At 48.9% G+C, this 19,681-nt stretch overlaps 2 protein-coding genes across 2 annotated transcripts in view; both read left to right on the plus strand.

Moving 5' to 3' along the window:
• Nucleotides 1-1,134: 1,134 nt before the first annotated feature.
• LOC146196684 (nucleoside hydrolase-like) lies at nucleotides 1,135-9,835 on the plus strand. Its single transcript, XM_084596388.1, has 4 exons — nucleotides 1,135-1,158; nucleotides 2,703-2,994; nucleotides 4,706-4,842; nucleotides 9,474-9,835. Exons 1-4 carry the CDS (start codon nucleotides 1,150-1,152, stop codon nucleotides 9,816-9,818), a joined length of 783 nt encoding a protein of 260 aa, XP_084452514.1. The 5' UTR covers nucleotides 1,135-1,149; the 3' UTR covers nucleotides 9,819-9,835.
• A 4,805-nt stretch (nucleotides 9,836-14,640) lies between these two features.
• Nucleotides 14,641-19,681, plus strand: part of LOC146196685 (uncharacterized) — a 32,887-nt gene continuing 27,846 nt past the window's right edge. The window contains exons 1-3 of the mRNA XM_084597054.1: nucleotides 14,641-14,674; nucleotides 15,194-15,357; nucleotides 19,089-19,238. Of these exons, the coding sequence (XP_084453180.1) occupies nucleotides 14,641-14,674; nucleotides 15,194-15,357; nucleotides 19,089-19,238 (348 nt within the window). The remainder of the gene's footprint in view (nucleotides 14,675-15,193; nucleotides 15,358-19,088; nucleotides 19,239-19,681) is intronic.

Here is a 19,681-nt window from a genome sequence, read left to right on the forward strand (position 1 = left end):
GCGAGCCTTTGACTAATGCCTAAATGTCTGTTTTATCAAGCAGAATAATTAAGAATTAAGCGGGAAGTGCACTCACGGCGAAGTTGAAAAGCACGAATAGAGCAAATTATTCTAATTAAAAGTAATTGTGTGAGTTACGTTTCCGGTTATCTTTCGTGTTGTCTAACGTGAAGATGTTTTAATAAGGCAGATCATAATGTTCGTCGTTGGAAAGGCTGTGTCACGCCGTCCATGGCGTCGTCTTCCTTTTTGCGTATGGTACTATAAACGGCATAATAATTGATAACTATAGACTCTTAGTATTTCATTATACTTGATAATACCGTCGGTTTCATTTAATTTATTCAAATCATCCACCACAGCGGTTCTGTAGTTCTAACCGACAAAGCTCTCTGCCAATAAATTTTATCTAAGTAGTCGCTAAGCGCCGCCATATTGCTCGATGGACTGCTTTTTGCTTCTGACGCTAGCACTTTAGAAGCAGCAACGGAACCGGTTTTTCAGCAGTCCAGAGGGGAGGAGATTCGACATCTACCTCACCTGATGGAAAGGCCAAAACGCGCACTGCTAAAACCTACGCCCGAAATCCCATCACTTCACATTCATTCATTCATTTATTCTTTCCGCACCTTTTGTGTTCTGTCTTTTTTTTTTTCTCCAGAAACCGAGGTGCCGGATGTCATTCCTTTCGGCAAGTCAAGTTTTGAAATCTATAGTCGTTTTCTTCGCATATGCCGATAGAAAGCAGTTTTCTAATAGCGTTCCATCCATCGGCAGCAAATGTATCATTTCATTATTCCCATTGCAGAGAGAGTGCCAAACACGGACACCAACACTGCGGGCAAGTACGGTGTGGTCGCTTTGGAATTTGAATTATGCTGGCAGCTTGCTGCTATATAGTGACCGCCCGCTTGTCTTGTAGCAGCCCCCGTATCCACGCAAAAGGTGGCCCACTCGCCAGAGCCTTCACTGAAAGGCGGCCCTCTGCGTTTGATCATGGACGTAGACCCCGGCGTCGACGACGCCCTGGCCCTGATTTTCGCCTTGACTTCGGAACGTGCCACCGTGGATGCCATCACCGTGGTGGCAGGAAACACCGAGCTTGATGCCGCCTATGACAATACGCGGCGAGTACTTCAAGTCCTTGAGATGCCCGACGTAAGCATAGACGGCGCGTGCGTAATACATGCATGGCGTGCACGTTACATGCGGTGGGACGGAGCACCATACCTGTCTCCTGAAGCAACAATTGCATAATTTGCTGCTAGGCAGCGATGGATGCACCAATCCGAGAATCATTCACGCCCAGATGCACCGCCTCACTCTCTTCCCCATTAGAATGCTATTTTTGGGGCTAATGTTGGCATCATGACGTACAGCCTTTGTCAAAAGTGTAGAGCCCGGGGGGGGGGGGGGGGGGGGGGGGGGGGGGGGGGGGGGGTCTGCTCTACACTTTTAACAATGACTGTACGTTCACCTTTTTTAGGAGCAAGTTAGGCCTATCATTTTGGGCGTCAACCGCTCTCCTAGCCTGACACATTTTGCAAATACAAACCATTTCGGTGGTATGCCGGTGTCTGTACTGTTGAATTTCGCTGGATCGTATGAACAGCCTCAATGTCAATGTTTCATGCACTAATCGAGAACAACATTCGTCTACAGTGAACAAAAATGTGTGGCTGGTGGATCCAAGACATATGTTTGCCTGGTGTACGGACCCACTATAGGCACACCCACCATTACAAGGTCCATGGCAGTTATGCGCGCCAGAAAATGAAAGGGGAGTAGATGGTGCTACCTATGTACATGTGGTCCAGATTTGCTTGCTCCACAGCTCTCCAGGTTGTGCGATGTGTGGTTATTTCATAAAAGCGGGCCTAGTTCAGGTGAGATGTGGGGTCGGCGAACGCATGCTCAAAGTGTGGAAGGTAGCTGGGAATGACCTTTAATTTTCTTAGACCTGGAGGAGGGCAATATGTCCGAGCTTTTTTTGCCGCTGTGTTCGCGTCGAAAATGCAGCGGAAGTGTGTCCGACATGTGTTTCCGCGTATAATATGGATTCTTTTGCACTTGCTAGTTGAATAGCGGGAGAAACACCGGCGCGCCGTTCTGCCTCCTCCTGCGGCGGTTGTGGGCGCATATTCTATTGCTAATAACCTCTTGTTACATACCTTTGTGACACTCTGTAAAAAACATGTGCAGCACGTACAGAGGACGCAACCTTCCTTGTAGTGCGTTCACTTTGATTCGTCTTGTATGTGCGCGTGGATAGGGGACACGTATTGCTGAATCAAAGCGCATGCGCCGTGATACGACGTATGGTCACTGCACACGCCCAAACTATGTCAAACTGCTTCGAAGCGTTATTTGACGGCGCTTAAATTTTCAAAGTTGCAGGGAACTTCAGCGCTGCCGATGGCGGACTCGCTTCGGGGTTTAAGGAAAGAACTGCGCTAGCGAGGAGCGGACGAAGGAGAGGCAAAGACACACGCAATTTTACTTCGCGGAGAAATACAAAGCATATATAGAAGCGATCTCAGCGCCTCGGTTACAATCTACTTCGGGAGCTGCGAGCGCACTAAGGTTGGCCTATAGCTGCGAAGTCTAGTTTTCTGTTAATTGGTAGCGCAATACAACTCCTATCACCAACTGGATGTGTTGGGGTCATGTACCTCCGCCTTTCAGAGCCTTCTCTCCTGCAGGTTCCCATATACAAGGGCGCGAAACGACCAATCTCCAGGCAGTTGCATGTCGAGGAGACGTTTTTCGGCCCGGACCAATTCGGCGGCGTCAGCGGCAAGTACCCGGTGGCCCAAGTGCGGGAGAGCAACAAGCTTGCGCACATCGCCTTGAGGGACATGGTCAAGCAGCGGCCCAGAGAGTACACTCTGGTGTTCCTAGGCCCTCTCACAAACATGGCCACCGCGATACTTACGGATCCCAGCCTTACTGACGACGTAGCGAGGATCTTCATACTCGGAGGCAACGCCTTCGGTTGGTACCGAGCAGACAGCTGGGCAAGTGGCTGACATGGGGAGATGCGCCGGCGTCGCTTTGGGCTGGGAAGGGACTTATTCGTTGTTGCCACTGAAATTCATGGATCTCCACTAACTTTCCGTGTTAGCGCTTACAGTCCTAGCATATGATATCTGCAAAAGGCTCTTCGAGCGATTAAGTTCAAGCTGAGATGTATAGTCTCAGACACACGGTGCAGACGCGTTCCAATATTACGGCGCTAGCTCTATCAGCCTTGTTCCACCTCTTTCGCGTCGTCATGTTCCCTGCATGCTCTATTAATGCAGGACAACGATCGACATAATAGCCGATATGTGCAAGACTGAAGACGCTGGAACGGCTAAACATATATCAAGGACACTTTGCACTGGACTCCATCGGGCGGTCAAGGCGAGCTTGGGCAACCGAACTCAGACGAAGGCTCTAAACTAGACGGTTGCCAAGAGCACTTATAAACAACTACGGACCAGCGCAATCATTCATAGGCTCTATACGGCACCTATTTGTGCGTTTTCAGTGAGAGTGGGACACGTTTTTACCGGCAGTGGAAGTCGTGCGTGACATATCGCTTTTGGATGCATTTTTTTCTCAGACCAACTTGCTCTAGCCCCTCGGCTTAGGCTGAGAGAAAGCACATGCAAATTCTGGGAGCACATTAGCATTGCAGTAAGCTCACGTCATCAAATTTAGTGATTGGTTGTTAAATAGCAGTGTCTGGCTATCCAGTTTTGGTGTAGCGTTAGTTATAAGCACACAAGGCCAGGTGTCCTTTACGGTTCAAGAGCCACTGGTGCATATCTTCCTTACGATTATCATGTAGATAACAGGATGAAATAAAAATAAAAGCATTGGAGGACGCTTAAGCTTCGCCTTTAAATATTTTGTTGAGACAGTTGATAACAATAAATTGTGTTGATAAAAATCAACACAGTTAAACACAGTTCAACATAATACCGTTATCAGGCCCCGTTCGCAACGCCTTCTCATGCTCTTAATCCTCACAACGACATACTTCTCATGACACACCACTCCTTTTTTGTATTTTATGCAGGGTGAAATTTAACTTCTGCCTTGATTTTTAACCACCAATCAGATAACCTCGGTTTGGTTATTTCTTCCTGCTTAAAGTATGCAGTCTGTTTTCTCTCCGCTGTCCTTAAACCCTGAGTGCTATGAAGACTATGATATGAGGCTTTGAACTGGGTGGTGGTTCGCGCCATCTGTTGCGGCTGTGCCGTATGATCGAAGGAATTTTCCAGTCAGTGCACGTCGCATGGTAAGCAAAGCGGAAATGCTCTTTGCTACTCGCTTAACTATTACTTCCGCAGTTAGTTTGTTTCTAATGACGCACTGACACTCATAAGGCAATACATACATTAGGTCCACCTTCACTCGGAGAGAAAAAATGCGGTTCTGTGGCGGAGTTGTGTAGTCCTCCCTTCGCACTGCGAAGGAACCGTGTTCGACTTCGTGAGTTCCTGCAAAACATTTGTTATTTCTTTACTTTCTTCTGATTTTCGCGTTACAACCACAACGACAACACCGGCTCTTCAGCGATACGGGACTCTTAACACTATGGCGTTGAAACGTAGGGGAAGGAAAAAGCCGCTTCCAAATCTTTTCTTCCAGACCCGCGCGATCAAATCACGCACGTTCGCTGGTGACAGAAAAAAAAAATTGTATATTGCAGGCAAGGGTAACGTCCTACAGGGCGGCGAGTTCAACTTCGTCACCGACCCCGAGGCGGCACGCGTGGTTCTCCAAAGAGCTACTTGCCCCGTAACAGTCGTGACCTGGGAATCTGTTCTGCAGGCCGCAGTACCGTGGGTATGTCACCTTTACAAGCTCATCTTTCTTTCTTTATTGCCTCATTTTTTTTTTACAAGTAGCATGGCTGCACAACATATGTGCTATGAGTACGCTGCTTTAAATGCGGGCTGACTCGCATAAGAAACCAACGCATAGTCGTCAAGGAGGCTTGCCAGCTGACTTGAGACTTCAGCATCGTTAGTTGACGAAAGCAGCGTTTTCATAGGCAGTGAGTACCGGACGTGTAATCTCGGGAGGTTCACATGCAGGAACCCGTGGCTTATACGTGACAGAAGACGACAGGACTGACGACTGTCGCGAGATCACGTCATTTCGGGCAAAGCATACGACTTCCGCACAAGACATATGGACAACTGGTCCCATTAAAAAGACATTTGACTGAGTGTCATTTTATGAATTAGATGTCAGCAAAACATTTGACCCATAAACTTTATGCACATCCACCCCCATCGTATGGTTCTCTTCATCTGACTCTGAAACCAGAGCCACGCTGAGTGGACGCTTCATCAAATCTTTTGCGAGTGCGAGTTCTTGCTCAAGCAGAGCCCCCGATATCACAGATTCAAATTCGTACTCTCCGACAAATTACGAATGCGCGACAAGGCAAAAAAGAAGGAAACCATCCTCTGACATGATGGATGTGTCATGCGACCGCTTTCTCCCCATTCGTCGGCACTCGTTACCTCGCTCTTTGTCGCAATAAGACGCGCGTGACTGTTCTCTGGTCCAAAAAGACGCACTCCATATGGTGCCTGCAGCAAAGGGCGCCGCTCCCCGGTTTTCGCAAAGATGACCACGCCGCGCGAGCTTCGCGGGTCAGGGTCGACAATGGCGAACGGGATGCACTGAATGGACCAGGAAAAGTGGCTCGGCCGCCGGAAAACGAAGAGTGGCGCTGGGCTCGGTCGCGCATGGGAACAAGCTTGTGTATAAAGACAAATGCGGTACGACCTCCAGGTCATGGGTCAAAAAGATGGCAGCATCATCACGACCCTTGGCTTAGGGCAAAGACTGATCACGAGGCCGCTGCGGTAGTTGCCGAAGGGTATATATACCTAACGATCTATGAACAGTTTTTCGATATAAAATTTTCTGCAACACCGTATCTCACAAACGTTCCGGTGTCACATCTCAAATCCTCCTCTGAAACAATGTCAGCAGCCATACGTCAGGGCACAGCTGCCGCTCTTATTAAAACGAAAGCCTTTAATGCCTCATCGTTGTCGACAGAAAGTGGTCAGTAGAAGGTTGGCAGCAGAGGTGCCACGCTTTCGAGAGCGAGAGTTAAAAATAATCATAAACCTTGCCTCTACCGGGAATCGAAACTCCATTCCTTGGATCCCCAGCCCAGTGCTTTATCAACTGTGCCAATGGGAAAACTTCCGTAAAAAAAAAAGAAAAACTTCACTTGCACAACCTTGTTCATGTCTAAAGTTACCGGGCTGCTTAATACAAGCCCGCTATATCCCTAGCCCGACAATGCACTATCATCAAAACATCAATATTCTTGGAGGCACACACATGCACTAGATACGGCATCCAGTTTGCAGGTTCTTCGCGTGCAGCATATACACTCCTCACCAAAGCACACTGCTCCCGAAACACGGATTTGGACGATCTTGGTGGCTCGGCATGCCTGTCCATCATACGGCTTTTCCAAAAATTGAACAGTCCCATCAACACAAACAGATTTCTGTCAGGAGGCAAAAATCTAATTGTATATGGTGTAATTTCAATGTCCTTTTTAAGAGTTCTTTGTAGTATGTCCCAAAAGAACATAGCATCACGGCACAGAATAAAGCAACGATCAATTATCTCAGGCACGTTACAGAGACGGCAATTCACAGTCTAGGGCCCAAACATCTCCTTATCATGAAGAAATGTCTTGGCAGGCAACGTCGCGGTGTGTAGGTTGGAAAAGAACGTTTTTACGCCTCTGCAGCCTGGGCAGAGGCGTGGGAGTCATCTGTGGACACACAGACACCTACCACCCCTGTTAACCCGTGACAACCGGACGCTGACTAACCTGGCCGTGTCTTCTCGCTTGAGGCGAGCTAAGAGAGGCGGGATTAATGCAATGCATGCATTTCGAATGCCTAGAAGATTGTACGCAATTACTGTGCAGCAGTTTGTCGCGTCGGTGAAGCGAGGGACGTCATTTCGCCTAAAAGCACGCGTAGTCAACACTTCCCCTCATTTTCGCGTGGCATCCCGGCGAATATGGCAGCCGCGGAGGCTTCGCTCATGCGCAATATTGTTACTTGAAAAAGGCCCATTGTGATACGCGCCACTCTCTCATTGGCTGCAGCAGTGAGGCCTCTTCGCCTTCTCGCTGCTAAAAAGCGCGACGCGGCGCAACACTACCTAGGCTCATGACGTCGCCACCGTCACCGTTGCGCCTCAAGCTTACGGGGAGAGAGAGTAGGCGTCAGACCACCGCAAGCAGAATCCGTGATTGCAGCCAGAAGTGCTACGCACTGAAATTTCGCATTGTACGCATTATAGGAGGTTTTTATGAACACGAAATAGCCATTCACTCGAAACTGTTGAAAAAACAACCGCCGCATATAATTCCTCGATAATGAAAGACCCAGCTCGTCACAACTTTCCTTGTTGCCTGAACGAAAATTTAAACCGCCACATTCAGTGAAACTTCAGAAAGCAGATTTCGTTTACTGTGTTACTGCTGAAACAATAGGCTGGGCCGCTTGGAGAAGCAATCGACTTCTTGTTCGTTGAGTGGACAAGTTATGCGATCAGTGAAGATATCGCTTTGTCTGCTTGTCGATACTGAAGTTAGAAGCAAAGGCCATCGTTTCTCTAACTGAAGCATCATACAAATTCAAGAGTAACATTTATCAGCTCGCTCATCCAGCGCGCTATATACCTCTAGTTTGTTTCTCCATCCGGACGATGGAGAGGTATGCGGATCAGCTGCTTGGCTTGTGTCGCTTGCGCCAAAGAGAACTCTGCTGGCAGCCGGCAGCACTTCTTTGATTCCAGAAAATGTAAGCAAGCGCCGACGTTAACCGGCATGGCAAAGTGAGCCACATTTGCGCTCGATGCCAGCAGTTGTCGGACAGAATTGTTTTTTTTTTTTTTTTTTTTTTTTTACAGTGCAGCAACCAAATACAGAAATTCCTATCCTACTTCAAGCTTATAATTCTAGTTACACTTTTGCTATATAATTGGGGCTCTCCGCGCTGCTAATTTCAACGTAGTGTTTTAGGTTTGTTGCGAGAAAAATGTAAACATGCGAAAAATAAAAAAGAGCATTTCAGATATTTTTATCACAAATTAAAACTATGAATTTTTGTAATTGAAATCTTATTTGTACGAAGTTCCATAAACGTCGTTTCGATTAAATCACTGCTCAATGTGGCTAGTGGCAAATATCTCGAATAAAAATATCAGACTATCTGCTACGAATTATATCGTTAATATTACTCCTAAAGTCACGTACAGCCAAAAGACATATGAGGCATAATTGTAATAAAACTGCCCATTTCAAACCATTGTGAGCCTCAGAAAACGTATTTAGGTATTTATGTCAAATCTAAATTGGCCAGAGCATCAGCTGCTTTTATTACGACTTGTTTTGCCATTAACGATTAAAAGATTCTCCCATAGAGGACGCCAGCTACAACAGCGACGTAATGAAGCGACTATTCAGCGACTAGGCAGCCCTACTGCAGTCAAAATGTTAGTGCAAAAACAATCATACGTTCACCACCATCGCCCTATGTGGTGGTGAAGATTCCATGAAGACACCATGCAAGGTTCGGGGATGTTATATTTAAACGCCTTATAAAAGGCAGCGCTTAATACATCGGGAACCGGCCATTTCCCAGAGCTCAATTCGTCAATGGCTCTTTTAATTTCACCTACAGTGATGTCTCTTTCTAGGGCTATCGTAACTTCGAGGTACAACTTAGGCATGACCGGCCAAGGATCATCTCGAATCTCGAGTTTGCCTAGTATTCAGTGTCCAAAAAGCTATACACCATGATCATGAAAGGCGCTATTGATACGACTGGTCGTATGACAGCTACCCCATAGGAATCTTCAAGATCTCTTTTCTTCGGGCGTAAGCTTTCTCATCCGATAAGGCGCTTTTATAACTCGTTGCCCCACCGGCAATAAACAGCCTATTTCTCCGTGCTCGGATCATAGCACACCTGTACTTATCCTTGTCGAGGGTCGACGGGTGCTTTCATTCGTTATAACCACCTATAATTTAGGCTCAAACGTTCGCCGTTTGAAGCGGCGACTCCCAGATGGTACCACTGACCCTTCGCTTCTGCGGTCAAGTGTGCCGTTGCACCACAGCTGATCGCGGAGGCCACGGCTGAATCTGCGTCATTTGACACGGCGGTGCCCAGATGGCGCCACATGTTCCGCTTAAGCTGCAGCTTCACATGCGTTCGCATTATAATTCGTTTTGCATAGATAACCTCTGCCAATTTTTAGTGTAGTGACCCTGGTACGGATGCTACATCCTCGCAGCATTCTCTTCACTGCCCAAAAAGATGTAGCCGATTACAGCCCTCTACATTTTTGCCCAAAAAGTTGTGGTACAGTCTTCTACAATTTCTTTAACTCTTGCTTTGATCGGTCCCTTTTCACAGGGCGTCTACAACGATGTAACCGCAGAGGACATGAAGCTTGCCCGATTCATACGCGACATCAACAACCACACTATTCATTGCTGCCTCAAGCACGCCCCCGGGTACACACTGGGTGACTTCCTTGGCGTGCTGGCGGCCCTGGTGCCCGAAAGCGTGAAGGGTTTCATCGAGAGCCGCGTCGATGTCGAGCTCTACGGCGAGTATTCCCGGGGTCAGATGGTGCACGCATGGGTGCCCAACCTGCTGCCGCACATCAGGCACAATGTGACGGTTGTCCAAAGCTTCAACAATGACGTGGTGATCGAACACTTTCGGAAGATGCTCGGGACGGACGACGGCAAGTGACGGGGCAAGGGCAGGAACGTCTGAGTGTCTTCATATTCCTAGCCCTTCCGCACTGCCATCGAGTGACGACTGCGCATGCTCCTAGGCAATAGCGCATGTCTAGTCGGGATTCTGCGGCATTGCATAGCAGGCATAGCATGTGAAATCGCTAGATTGTGTTTGCGCTACTGAAGACGTTTACGAAGTGTTAACGCTGTAGGCGATCAGTGTTGAGTGAAGTTCGTGAGGTTTTTTTTTTTTTTGTTTTGTTTTTTTTCTACGAGCGCACGCGGTATCGTAAAAAAATACATTTGCGAAGTAACTTGCTTGAGTTTTATAGATATGGCGATTTGCTGCCAGAAATTTCCCTTTTTCACACTGCCGCTTATGCGCATGCGCGCACCTTTCCTCCTCGGACTATGGTTGAAAACAACCGCCGACTTACAAGCGCATAGATTGATGCCATCTTGAGTTCAATCATCACCTGCGATATACGACTGACGGTGGCAGCAATGAACCGTTCACCTGCCACTTTGCCATTAACAGGTACAGCTGGCACCTCGTACAAATGTATCGTAACATACTTCCACGTGTGTTTACGTTCAACCAACAGCAAACGTAATTTCATCAGCCCCTGAGGGCGCTACTTCCCGTGAAAAAGGCGGACTGCGGGCCTGTTTTTTTTTTTTTTCTTGATCAAATGTTACACCTTACAACTGAAGGTTTAGAGTATTAAAAATGCAGCCTTTTACTTTCGACTGACAGTTACAGTGCGTATGCAGACTACGCTGTCTATTTACTCGTATGCGTTTTATTTGGGGGTGACGCTGTCCAAGCATCTGAAGCAGTATTGCAACATAGCTCGGGATCCTTGCATTACAGTCGTTCATTCAGGCTGCAATCGCATCGCAAACTGCTTTACTTGAGGTAGACACTGCACCGGCGAATCGTATCTACTAATCAATTATAATGCATCAATGGAAGGAAGCAGAAGTTCCACATATAGAAAACGTATGAACGATGTGCTCAAATTTAAGTTCTGCTCCCAATTCGTGTCCCCTATATATTAGATTACTGTTGTTTATGATACGCCTCATCGAAGATGCGTGGTTTCGCTAATAGACATTTGTAATCGCAAACCGCACTGGTTAATAATAGCGTATACGAAGCTGCGGTTCTCTAAATACTTGTAAAATTTTGTACTGTACAGACCATGCTTGAAATGCCCATCTTGATTAACTCGTTGAATTAAAAGCAACGGAAAGAAATAAAAGGGTGTGTTTGGTATGATATTAAATGGTACGGTACGGCATGGTATGGTATGGTATGGTATGGTATGGTATGGTATGGTATGGTATGGTATGGTATGGTATGGTATGGTATGGTATGGTATGGTATGGTATGGTATGGTATGGTATGGTGAGTAATCTTTGTTTTAAATGAAGCTGCCATGATGCACGGGAGAAAGAGAATAAGGACACGGAGATCACATTTAAACGTCAATGCCTATGCCTCATGTGCAGGGGTCGGCCCCGAGCGTCGTCGCTGCTCGATGCAGTCCAATCAGGTGATAGGGTAACATGTTTTGGAAGGTATTTTTTTCTAATGTCGTGGTAACCAGGGTCGACCCAAAACATGTGCTGCATCTTTGCGTGGGCGTCTATATGTTGCATTTTCTGCACGTAACTCTGACCACGTATTCCTAGTTGCATTCTTGCGCGTGGTCAGCGTTGCTCTGCCGATCCTCTGGCTCTGCTGCGAGGTCATAGTGCTTGAGTTTCTTATTGCATAGCTATTTGGGAATAAAATTTGTATGGTATGGCATTGTACAATACGGTATGGTATTGTATGGTATGATATGGTATGGTACGGTATGGTTGGTATAATGTGGTATGGGTGTGGTATGGGTATGGTATGGTATGTAGTATGGTGTGATGTGGTGTATGAGGCATGGTGTTAGAAGTAGTTTAGGTGATGCGACGGCGCCTATGGAAGAGAGAGATTTCTCCCTACTTCCCTCGTCCGCCTCGAGATGGCACTAGCGGGAGTCAGGCCAACCGTTCCCGCTTCCGGGCCTGTTCCATGTTGTGTTCAAAAGAACACACAGGAAAGCATTAATTTGTCGAGAACTGGCAATAAAGAAAAAAAAGTGACCTATATGTTTCGTGGACTATGTGCACGTGTGCGCGCAGCGTGTGAGGTACGTGTAACGTGGGAGGTGGTCATTACTTACTATTTGGCGGCTCTGTGTCTTCATGAAGGCAATACAGGGTCTCGACCGGAAGCAGGCTCGTCCTGGCGCCTCTCTTGAGTGTTTATGTATTCGCGCGTCTGTCGCTTTCGGTCGCTCGCCTGTCTACTGTACAAAGCTGCCTATTATTGACAGTGCGCTCAACACTTTACTCGGCCCGACTTTTAAATTTTAACAACTTATGTCAAAACCCCATGAGCGATCCTGTGCACTCAAACGCTGGGGCATTGATTTACTCTGATTTACTTACCTTAAGCGGATATCATTAACGCTACATGTTATCATTGCTGGCATCTTGGTTTGAATGCCAAAAGAATATAAACGTTTTTAAACGTGAAATCGCAGTTGATCACGATGTGCTTATCTACGGTCGCAACGATCGTGTTGCTTTTAAAACAGCGCATTATTGTGTTTTAATATATTAAGTTTTGCCTCATTGTAATCTGTATTTTTCCACATGCGCAATGCCTCGCACTCGACTTCATGAGGCTGCGTAATATGTATCTATATTTCTAATATTTTAAAGCTGCTACTTGTGGGAAGACAGACAAGCTGCACATGTTATTCTGGAGCGTAGAGGAAACTAGCCAAGTGAGACACTTTGGCATGCACATGATTTATTTTGGCGGACGCCAGAGAAGCGGAGCAGTCATCAATAATGCTGGCACGTCTCAACAAGCGATAACGATGGTAGTGACAAGCTGTAGTGACAGAAATTTTAACAAAATAATTACAGAAGCGGCAGAAAGAAGATACGACGAATGGCAACGATATACCGTAAAAATATTTCTGTGCATCCCTCAGCTCATCGAAAAGTGAAGATCGTTGGTATGTAGGGCGTCCATAGCAAATAGGTGAAACAAGTAGACAAAATGCCTTGTAACGCAAGGCAGAAATCAACATTTTATGCAGGGAACAGGAAGCTTTGTAGGTGACGTGCAAATAATCATACCTCTTTTTTAAGCCCAGTAATAATATAATATTATACCCAGTGAGGGCTGTCAAGAGTCTGCACTGATGGTGTAGAAGTCTGGCAGCCCAACTTAAACATTTACTTCTGGTCCGTGCCCCGCGGGCCGTGCTCGGGCTTCAAACAACGCGCCTGGACTGGGCCGTATCACGGTTGAGGCTCGCGTGGCTCAGCCCACCGCTGACGCCAGTTATTAGGTTTGGGGTAGCGCGTGCCTGTGTTATCGTACCGCTGCCACCAGTTATTACATGTGGCGCGCGGCCCCTCGGTAGCGTTAGCCTGGCGGCTCCGTGGCTCGGCGGACGGCATCAATGGTCCCAGCAGAGACGAGGCGTCTTCTAACGAAACAACCTTTACTACAACATCATGAAGAAACGGGCAGAGAAGCTGACCCGGAGAGAATACAGACACTCTCACACAACTGGTGTCTAGCGTCGTGTCAACGGCGCATCAAAGTAGTCTCTGTCGCAGCGGAGTCTGCCGCTGCTTTTTATAGGCATGCCAGTTCACAGGGAAAGGGGGAAGCCCTCACAGGGAAGGGAGAGCCAAACACGTTTGGACAAGACGGGATGACTCAATCGCAGGTGGTCCGACCGCATCTCCACCTCCTGCAGACGGGCGAGGGCGACGCAATCTCCCTCGAGCTCCAGGCTTGGCCGGCGTTTGCCCACACACGCACGCACACACATTTCGCGCGTGTCAGGATCACGTCGAGACTTGCCCGCGGGAGGAAGCGTTGGGCGGCCTATGGACGGCGCCGAAATGGCCGATCCGCTATTCTGCCTGTTGCTATGCGGTGGCCGCGTCAGTTGTCACACTTGTCGACGGCGAAACGTAACAGCCGGAAAATCAGGCCCGTGCTGTGCTCTGATAGTGCCCTCTGGATGCACTGGCGACATGCCAACACACTTCGTAACAACGTGCGCCACGCTCTCCTGAACCTCTCCGCAAGCTCGGACGATAGCTCTTTGCACTGCCGGGGATGGGTTGAAGCGTTGGCGGTATACAGGAAGGTTCGGAGCACCCCCGCGCGCGACTCAAAAAGCAGAGTACTGTCTGTGTTGTTGTCGTAGTAGACCTCGGATGCCGCAGTAGACTTGTGCTCCAGGGTCAACTAGCTGAGCATGGCAGAGCGCCATTGGTCGATTTCTACTTTGCGCACGCGCTGTCGCGCCGCTTGGCTAAATCGCGGAGCGTCTGCTACTGAAGCGGCTGTGCAATGAAGCCGAACTTGTGGCTCAGTGTGCGCACTCGCGAGGTCCACGGGGTCTTGGCACTCCTGGAACCCATGTAGCGGGAAACCAGGCGCATTCATCCCTGGTCATCCATCCGGCGCAGCCGACCCTCGAAGGCCCGAATAAAGGTAGCGCTCTCTCTAAGCTTGCTTAGAAAGCTGAAAAATCGCACAGCCCTTCTTCCAGCCTTCACGAGGCGCGGCTCCCACGCTACCTCGTGCCTGCATGCGTCACGTTCAGTGAAGAAGAAGGTGGCTTGCGCTTACGCACTCCGAAGCCTGTCTTGCCAACAAGCTTTCCTCGACTGCCTTCGTGCTGTCTAAACGCTTCCCTATCTGCGCCAACTGCACTCCCGCATTCATTGCTTCTCAAGCCAAGGAGGTCGCCATGGTTCTGAGAAGTTCACAAGGCAAAGTAGAAGGTAAGTGTTCACACGATCCTGTGGGTCTCCATCCGCCCTATATAATGGGCTCGATTGGACATGCCGGGCTAAAAACTGTCTGTCAGATTTGTATACGCTAATGGGTCATGCGAAGCGACCGTTGAATCGGGCCAGGCCAGGCCAACTGGAGGCTGGGGGTTCACCCGGCCCGGACTGCTTCCCCGTAGAACCAGCGGCTCCTCTCTTTCATCCTTTCTGGCCAGGCAAGAGAAGAAAACCGGTAACTGTTTTTCTGGGCATCGCCGCTTCCCCCCCCCCCTCCCCAATGTCCTGTCTGAGTGTAGTATTCTTGCTCGACACTGGGTGTAGAGGCGGTCTCGATGCGACACACTGGTTTAGTCAACGCGGCACATGCAGCGCGCCCTGACTCAACACCCTAGCGTCGCGCTTTTTAAAAAAGGCTCCTTTGCTGGCTGGTTCGCACATTCTAAAGGTATTTTCCTGTCGTACAGCAAGAGCATAACTTACCTGGAGTCCATGCTTTGTTGATTTGTTCAGGCGATCGACCAGCATCGGCGGAGACACCGCGCCGACAGTCTGCTGTCTACTCACTGCGCTCGATGAGCCTTCCACTAGACGACCACAAGGAATGCCGCAGCTTGTCACACCTAGGCATCCTCATGCCACTCTACCTGATGCCGCTTTTCTTCCTGGGCACCAAGGTAAGATGCACAAGTTCCGCTCTGTTTTTAGGCATTACTCTAGGGGCTCTTGTCGTAACTCATAAACGAATGATTTGTCAAGTGAAACATTTTGCAGTCGATTGGGATAACTTATCCAAGCGTGAATTATGTCTGCTGCCTCGATGCGTTTCATTTCTGTTTTCGGTTCCAGACTACTCTTACAACGTTAGGCTTCAGGCAAACATCTGCGAAATTGCGGTCTGAGGGGCTTAGTTGTAGCACTCTAATACTTTGGCGCCACTTAACTCGTTTTGAGAGGGCAGTGCGATAGCTTTGTGTTTGGATCCATTGCTCAGTGAATGGAATGGAAGATGACAACATTCCAAGCACAGCGCGACAGAGTGGCTGTTTATAATTCGAGCGGTTACCGGCTTCCGTGCTCTGTCCAGCGAAATCGACACACTGTCTTGGCGCAGTTGCCGTTCTCAGATGGGAGGAGGTTTGGCTCCGGAAGGCGCTGCACCTCAAGGTCTCACATAACCTATCAGCTCGTCATCATTCATACGTCATCCCCGGCAATTTCCCCTCCTCCCGGATGTCCGGGGGGCAGATGTTTTTGTTTCGGGATGACGGCCGTACCCCGGCAAGGGGGCAGTCCTGTGGTGACACGCACACAGCTGTTACACCGAACACTATGCCGACAGTGTTTAAGGTCCCTACTGTGACAGCAGGTCAACACGGGGACACCGGACCTTCATTTGAACTTGGATGTCTTAAAGGACAACCGTACTCTTGGAGTGCTTCATATTGTTACTTATGGTACCCCCAGAGACCGTGCAGATAATCGGTGGCGTGCTCCACATGTCTATGAACGCCCGCTCGCCGAGGTGACGCTGCTCACGACTTAGGTGAAACCAGACCTCCCTGCGGACTCGTGCGAGTACCTCATAAAGGCCCGGGATACTGCGTCCAAATGCAGTGGCGCACCTGGCTAACCAGACTTGGTACGTGCACTCACTCAACGAGCAAGAGCACAAACTGCTTCACCTCATGCTTAGGCAACGGGTGGAGATACCTGACAGTCTGATATGGCCCTCCTGGAATATTAAATAAGGTAGCCACTCGACAAAGGAGGGCTGCTGAGAGGAGACACTGAATGTACAAAGATATGTACTTCGTCCTCGCGACCACCACAAAACGGGCATACTGGGCGCAAGCTCGCTAGTTTAAACGCCCTGCTGCGGATGGGGAGACAACCGTGTGCGAGGCGATACATGAACGTTGCCCTACTTGCATCCAGGTAATCCGCCAGTATCAATTTCAAGCTTGGACGCATGTCTGACCGGTCACTTCTACTGTACCTAGGGGGGGGGGGGGGGGAGCTTAGGCGTTAAAATATTGGCTAGATACTTTAACGGTACTGCCAGAATGTCTATGTCGGCCTTGAGGCCTCTGAGTCACTCCAAGCAGTTGGCTGCTTGTGCATAAAAGGGCGAAGGAGAGCCAGAACGGGGAACCCAATGGGATAATGTACTTTGAGAAAATAGACGTAGGCGGTTGCTTAGGAAGAACGAGGTCAAGCTTCGAGTCAGGGACATGTCTGAGTTCAGGGCGATCTGGGTCCATCTTAGGTGTAGCCCTGCGGTTACTATACCAGGTCCGGGATGCCGAGGCCTCCCTTATCCCGAAGCTGTTTCACCACAGGCCTCCCGATTTGATCCGTCATTCTACAAGAAACGGAACAGGATCCTATCAAGCTGGAGCTTTGTACGTGCCTGCAGAGGTGTTATACAGGCTACATACGTCAGGAACGAGAACAGAATGGACCGAACAACTGTAGTCCGTGCCATGAGAGGACACGCCAATGTCCCGTATTCTCTAACTTTCTTCTCAAGCTTCTCTTTAGCAAGAGGCCAGTTGGTCTCTGACAACCCGTCGGAGCGGAAGTGGAAGCCTAATATGTGAACCTAATCTCTCAAAGGGAGGCCATGAGGGTGATTCGGACTGGACGGTGCTTGCCTGATGTACAGGGCTGCACTCTTGGTTCTATTTAGCCTGGCCCCACTCGCCCTTCAGTACCCATTTATGACGTCCAGGACAGAGCACACAGATGCTTCATCCGGGACGACGATAGTCAGGTCGTCTGCATAAGCAAACATGGGGACAGGCGGAGAACCTGGCGGTAGTGGGAATCTGCCTATCTTGGAGTCTTGCTAACTTCTGGAGGATCGAGTGGTTCGATTGCAAGTACGTAAAGAGCAGGTGACAAGGGGCAACCCTGCCGAACTCCACGGCTTACATCGAAAGCCTGCGACACCGTTCCTTGAACTATTACTGCAGAGGTAGGCCTTGAGTACAAGACTCTCACCATCCTCTGGAAATCAGAGGCCAGTACACTCTGAAAACGTAGGCATGACTGATTATGTCAAAAGCTTTTTCCTGATCGATTGAACAAAGGATGCCTGACTGATTGTGCACATGCGGCCGAAGAAAAAGGTCTCTAAGGGCGAAACCATGGAGCTGGGTGGAGCTGCGACCATATTTATTTTGTTTCTTTCAGTCAAAGCCCTTTTTCTCCACGCCGACTGTTGCCCTTTCCACGAGCGGCGCAGCTGGCGGTGATCCCTCTCTCTCTCTCTCTCTCTTCTCTCTCATTTCACACACACACACACACACACACACACACACACACACACACACACACACACACACACACACACACACACACACACACACACACACACACACACACACACACACACACACACACACACACACACACACACACACACACACACACACACACACACACACACACACACACACACACACACACACACACACACACACACACACACACACACACACACACACACACACACACACACACACACACACACACACACACACACACACACACACACACACACACACAGAGAGCCCGGCTTAGCTAGCGGCTCAGCACAGCATTTAATATTTAACCACCCCCCGTCACCATAAGGAAGGCCCGCCGGTGCCTTTCCTCAATAGGTGTAGTTCTAAACGAGCATCGTAGATCTTGATCTACCGGAGTGTGATATATACAAGACTCTGTCTACTTCCATGAGGCGTCTGACTCGTAAGCAATTTGCGACCCACAGTTGCAAAGATCAAGCCATGCAAGAATTTGCTAATGTCGCCTTTCTACCAGAAAGGTTGCGCAACCTGTGCAACTTGTAAGTGTGCTCAATGTCGGAGTCGCCCGCCTTACCGAAGCAGCAATGATCTTCCTCCGTTCGACTGCAATGTTATAATAGGAGTGGCCTCGAACAGGAACAGAGACGCACATACGCAACAGGTCTTGTTTTGCTTGTTTACTGGTCCACAGCGAATGCGATGCGGAACTTCTACGGTTACTCAAGATGTGGCGTGAGGCCCTAGTTTACGGCGCGGTCGGCATTCACGCTCCGCTTCAAATTAAAACTTCTTTCGGAGGCTTTGCTCTGTAACCATTCCGCCATGATAGCTTATTTGCAGTGGCAACCACGACGGGATAAAATCCATGGTGTGCGCATGTTAGTGGCGATGAAATTCAAGCACGCCCATGCGAAGCCCGGTGTCAGTGCTCGTATAATAACTCAGGAAACCAATAATTAACATTAAGCATTTAAGGAGTCTCACACATTCCTCCACGGGCAGCGTAGAAGCGTCTACCTCACTTACTGTGTCATATACTACATTCCTGTGCACTGACAGCGTCGATCAATGTTACATTAATACGCATAACGCAGTACGGCGGCTGCCTGTACTGCGTGCTGCTGCCGCTTCTTCTGTGGGCCTTCAACTCACTCCCCAAGCCCAGTGCTGCCCTGGTGCACCTGGTAACCGTGCCGCTATTGGGACTCCTGGCTGCGGAAGACATTGCACGCCAGTACCTCTCCGTGAGTGCTAGTATATTAAGGCGAAAGCCTTTAATGGCTCATACTGTCGTGGACAAAGTATGTCCCGCTTTTGCGGCGGCTGTCGCGTGGCGTTCCTTGGCACGCGTTCAAGTGCGGGATTGCAGATGACAAGAACGCTAGACAAGATGAGACTGTCGCTAAAGTCCCTCGTAATGATTACTTTCTATTTCCATCGCTGCGCCCGCCTATCCTGCAATTCTCGCTCGCTCTTATTAACCTCGTTCTACTAAGAGGCGCTTAGGAACAGCAAAAAGAAAAGGTACAGGTACCCTAACCCGCTGCCTTGTTTATTTTAGACAAATATCTCCAGAGGCAAATCGAACGCATTTGTGCATGGTACATGTTTTGCAGCTCTCTAATGGTAGCCACAGAGAGGAGCCTTAAGCACTAAACAGTCCGCGCTTAGCGGTGACAGCCTGAGC

This window comes from Amblyomma maculatum, chromosome 3, assembly GCF_055883805.1.
Source record: "Amblyomma maculatum isolate TAMU_Amacu chromosome 3, ASM5588380v1, whole genome shotgun sequence".
Taxonomy (NCBI): Eukaryota; Metazoa; Arthropoda; class Arachnida; order Ixodida; family Ixodidae; genus Amblyomma; species Amblyomma maculatum.

Excerpts from the sequence above, each read along its gene's own strand:
- LOC146196684 (XM_084596388.1), top strand. Across the intron at positions 2,995-4,705 it reads ACTCGGAGGCAACGCCTTCG|GCAAGGGTAACGTCCTACAG; the intron begins GTTGGTACCGAG and ends TGTATATTGCAG. Across the intron at positions 4,843-9,473 it reads TGCAGGCCGCAGTACCGTGG|GGCGTCTACAACGATGTAAC; the intron begins GTATGTCACCTT and ends CCCTTTTCACAG.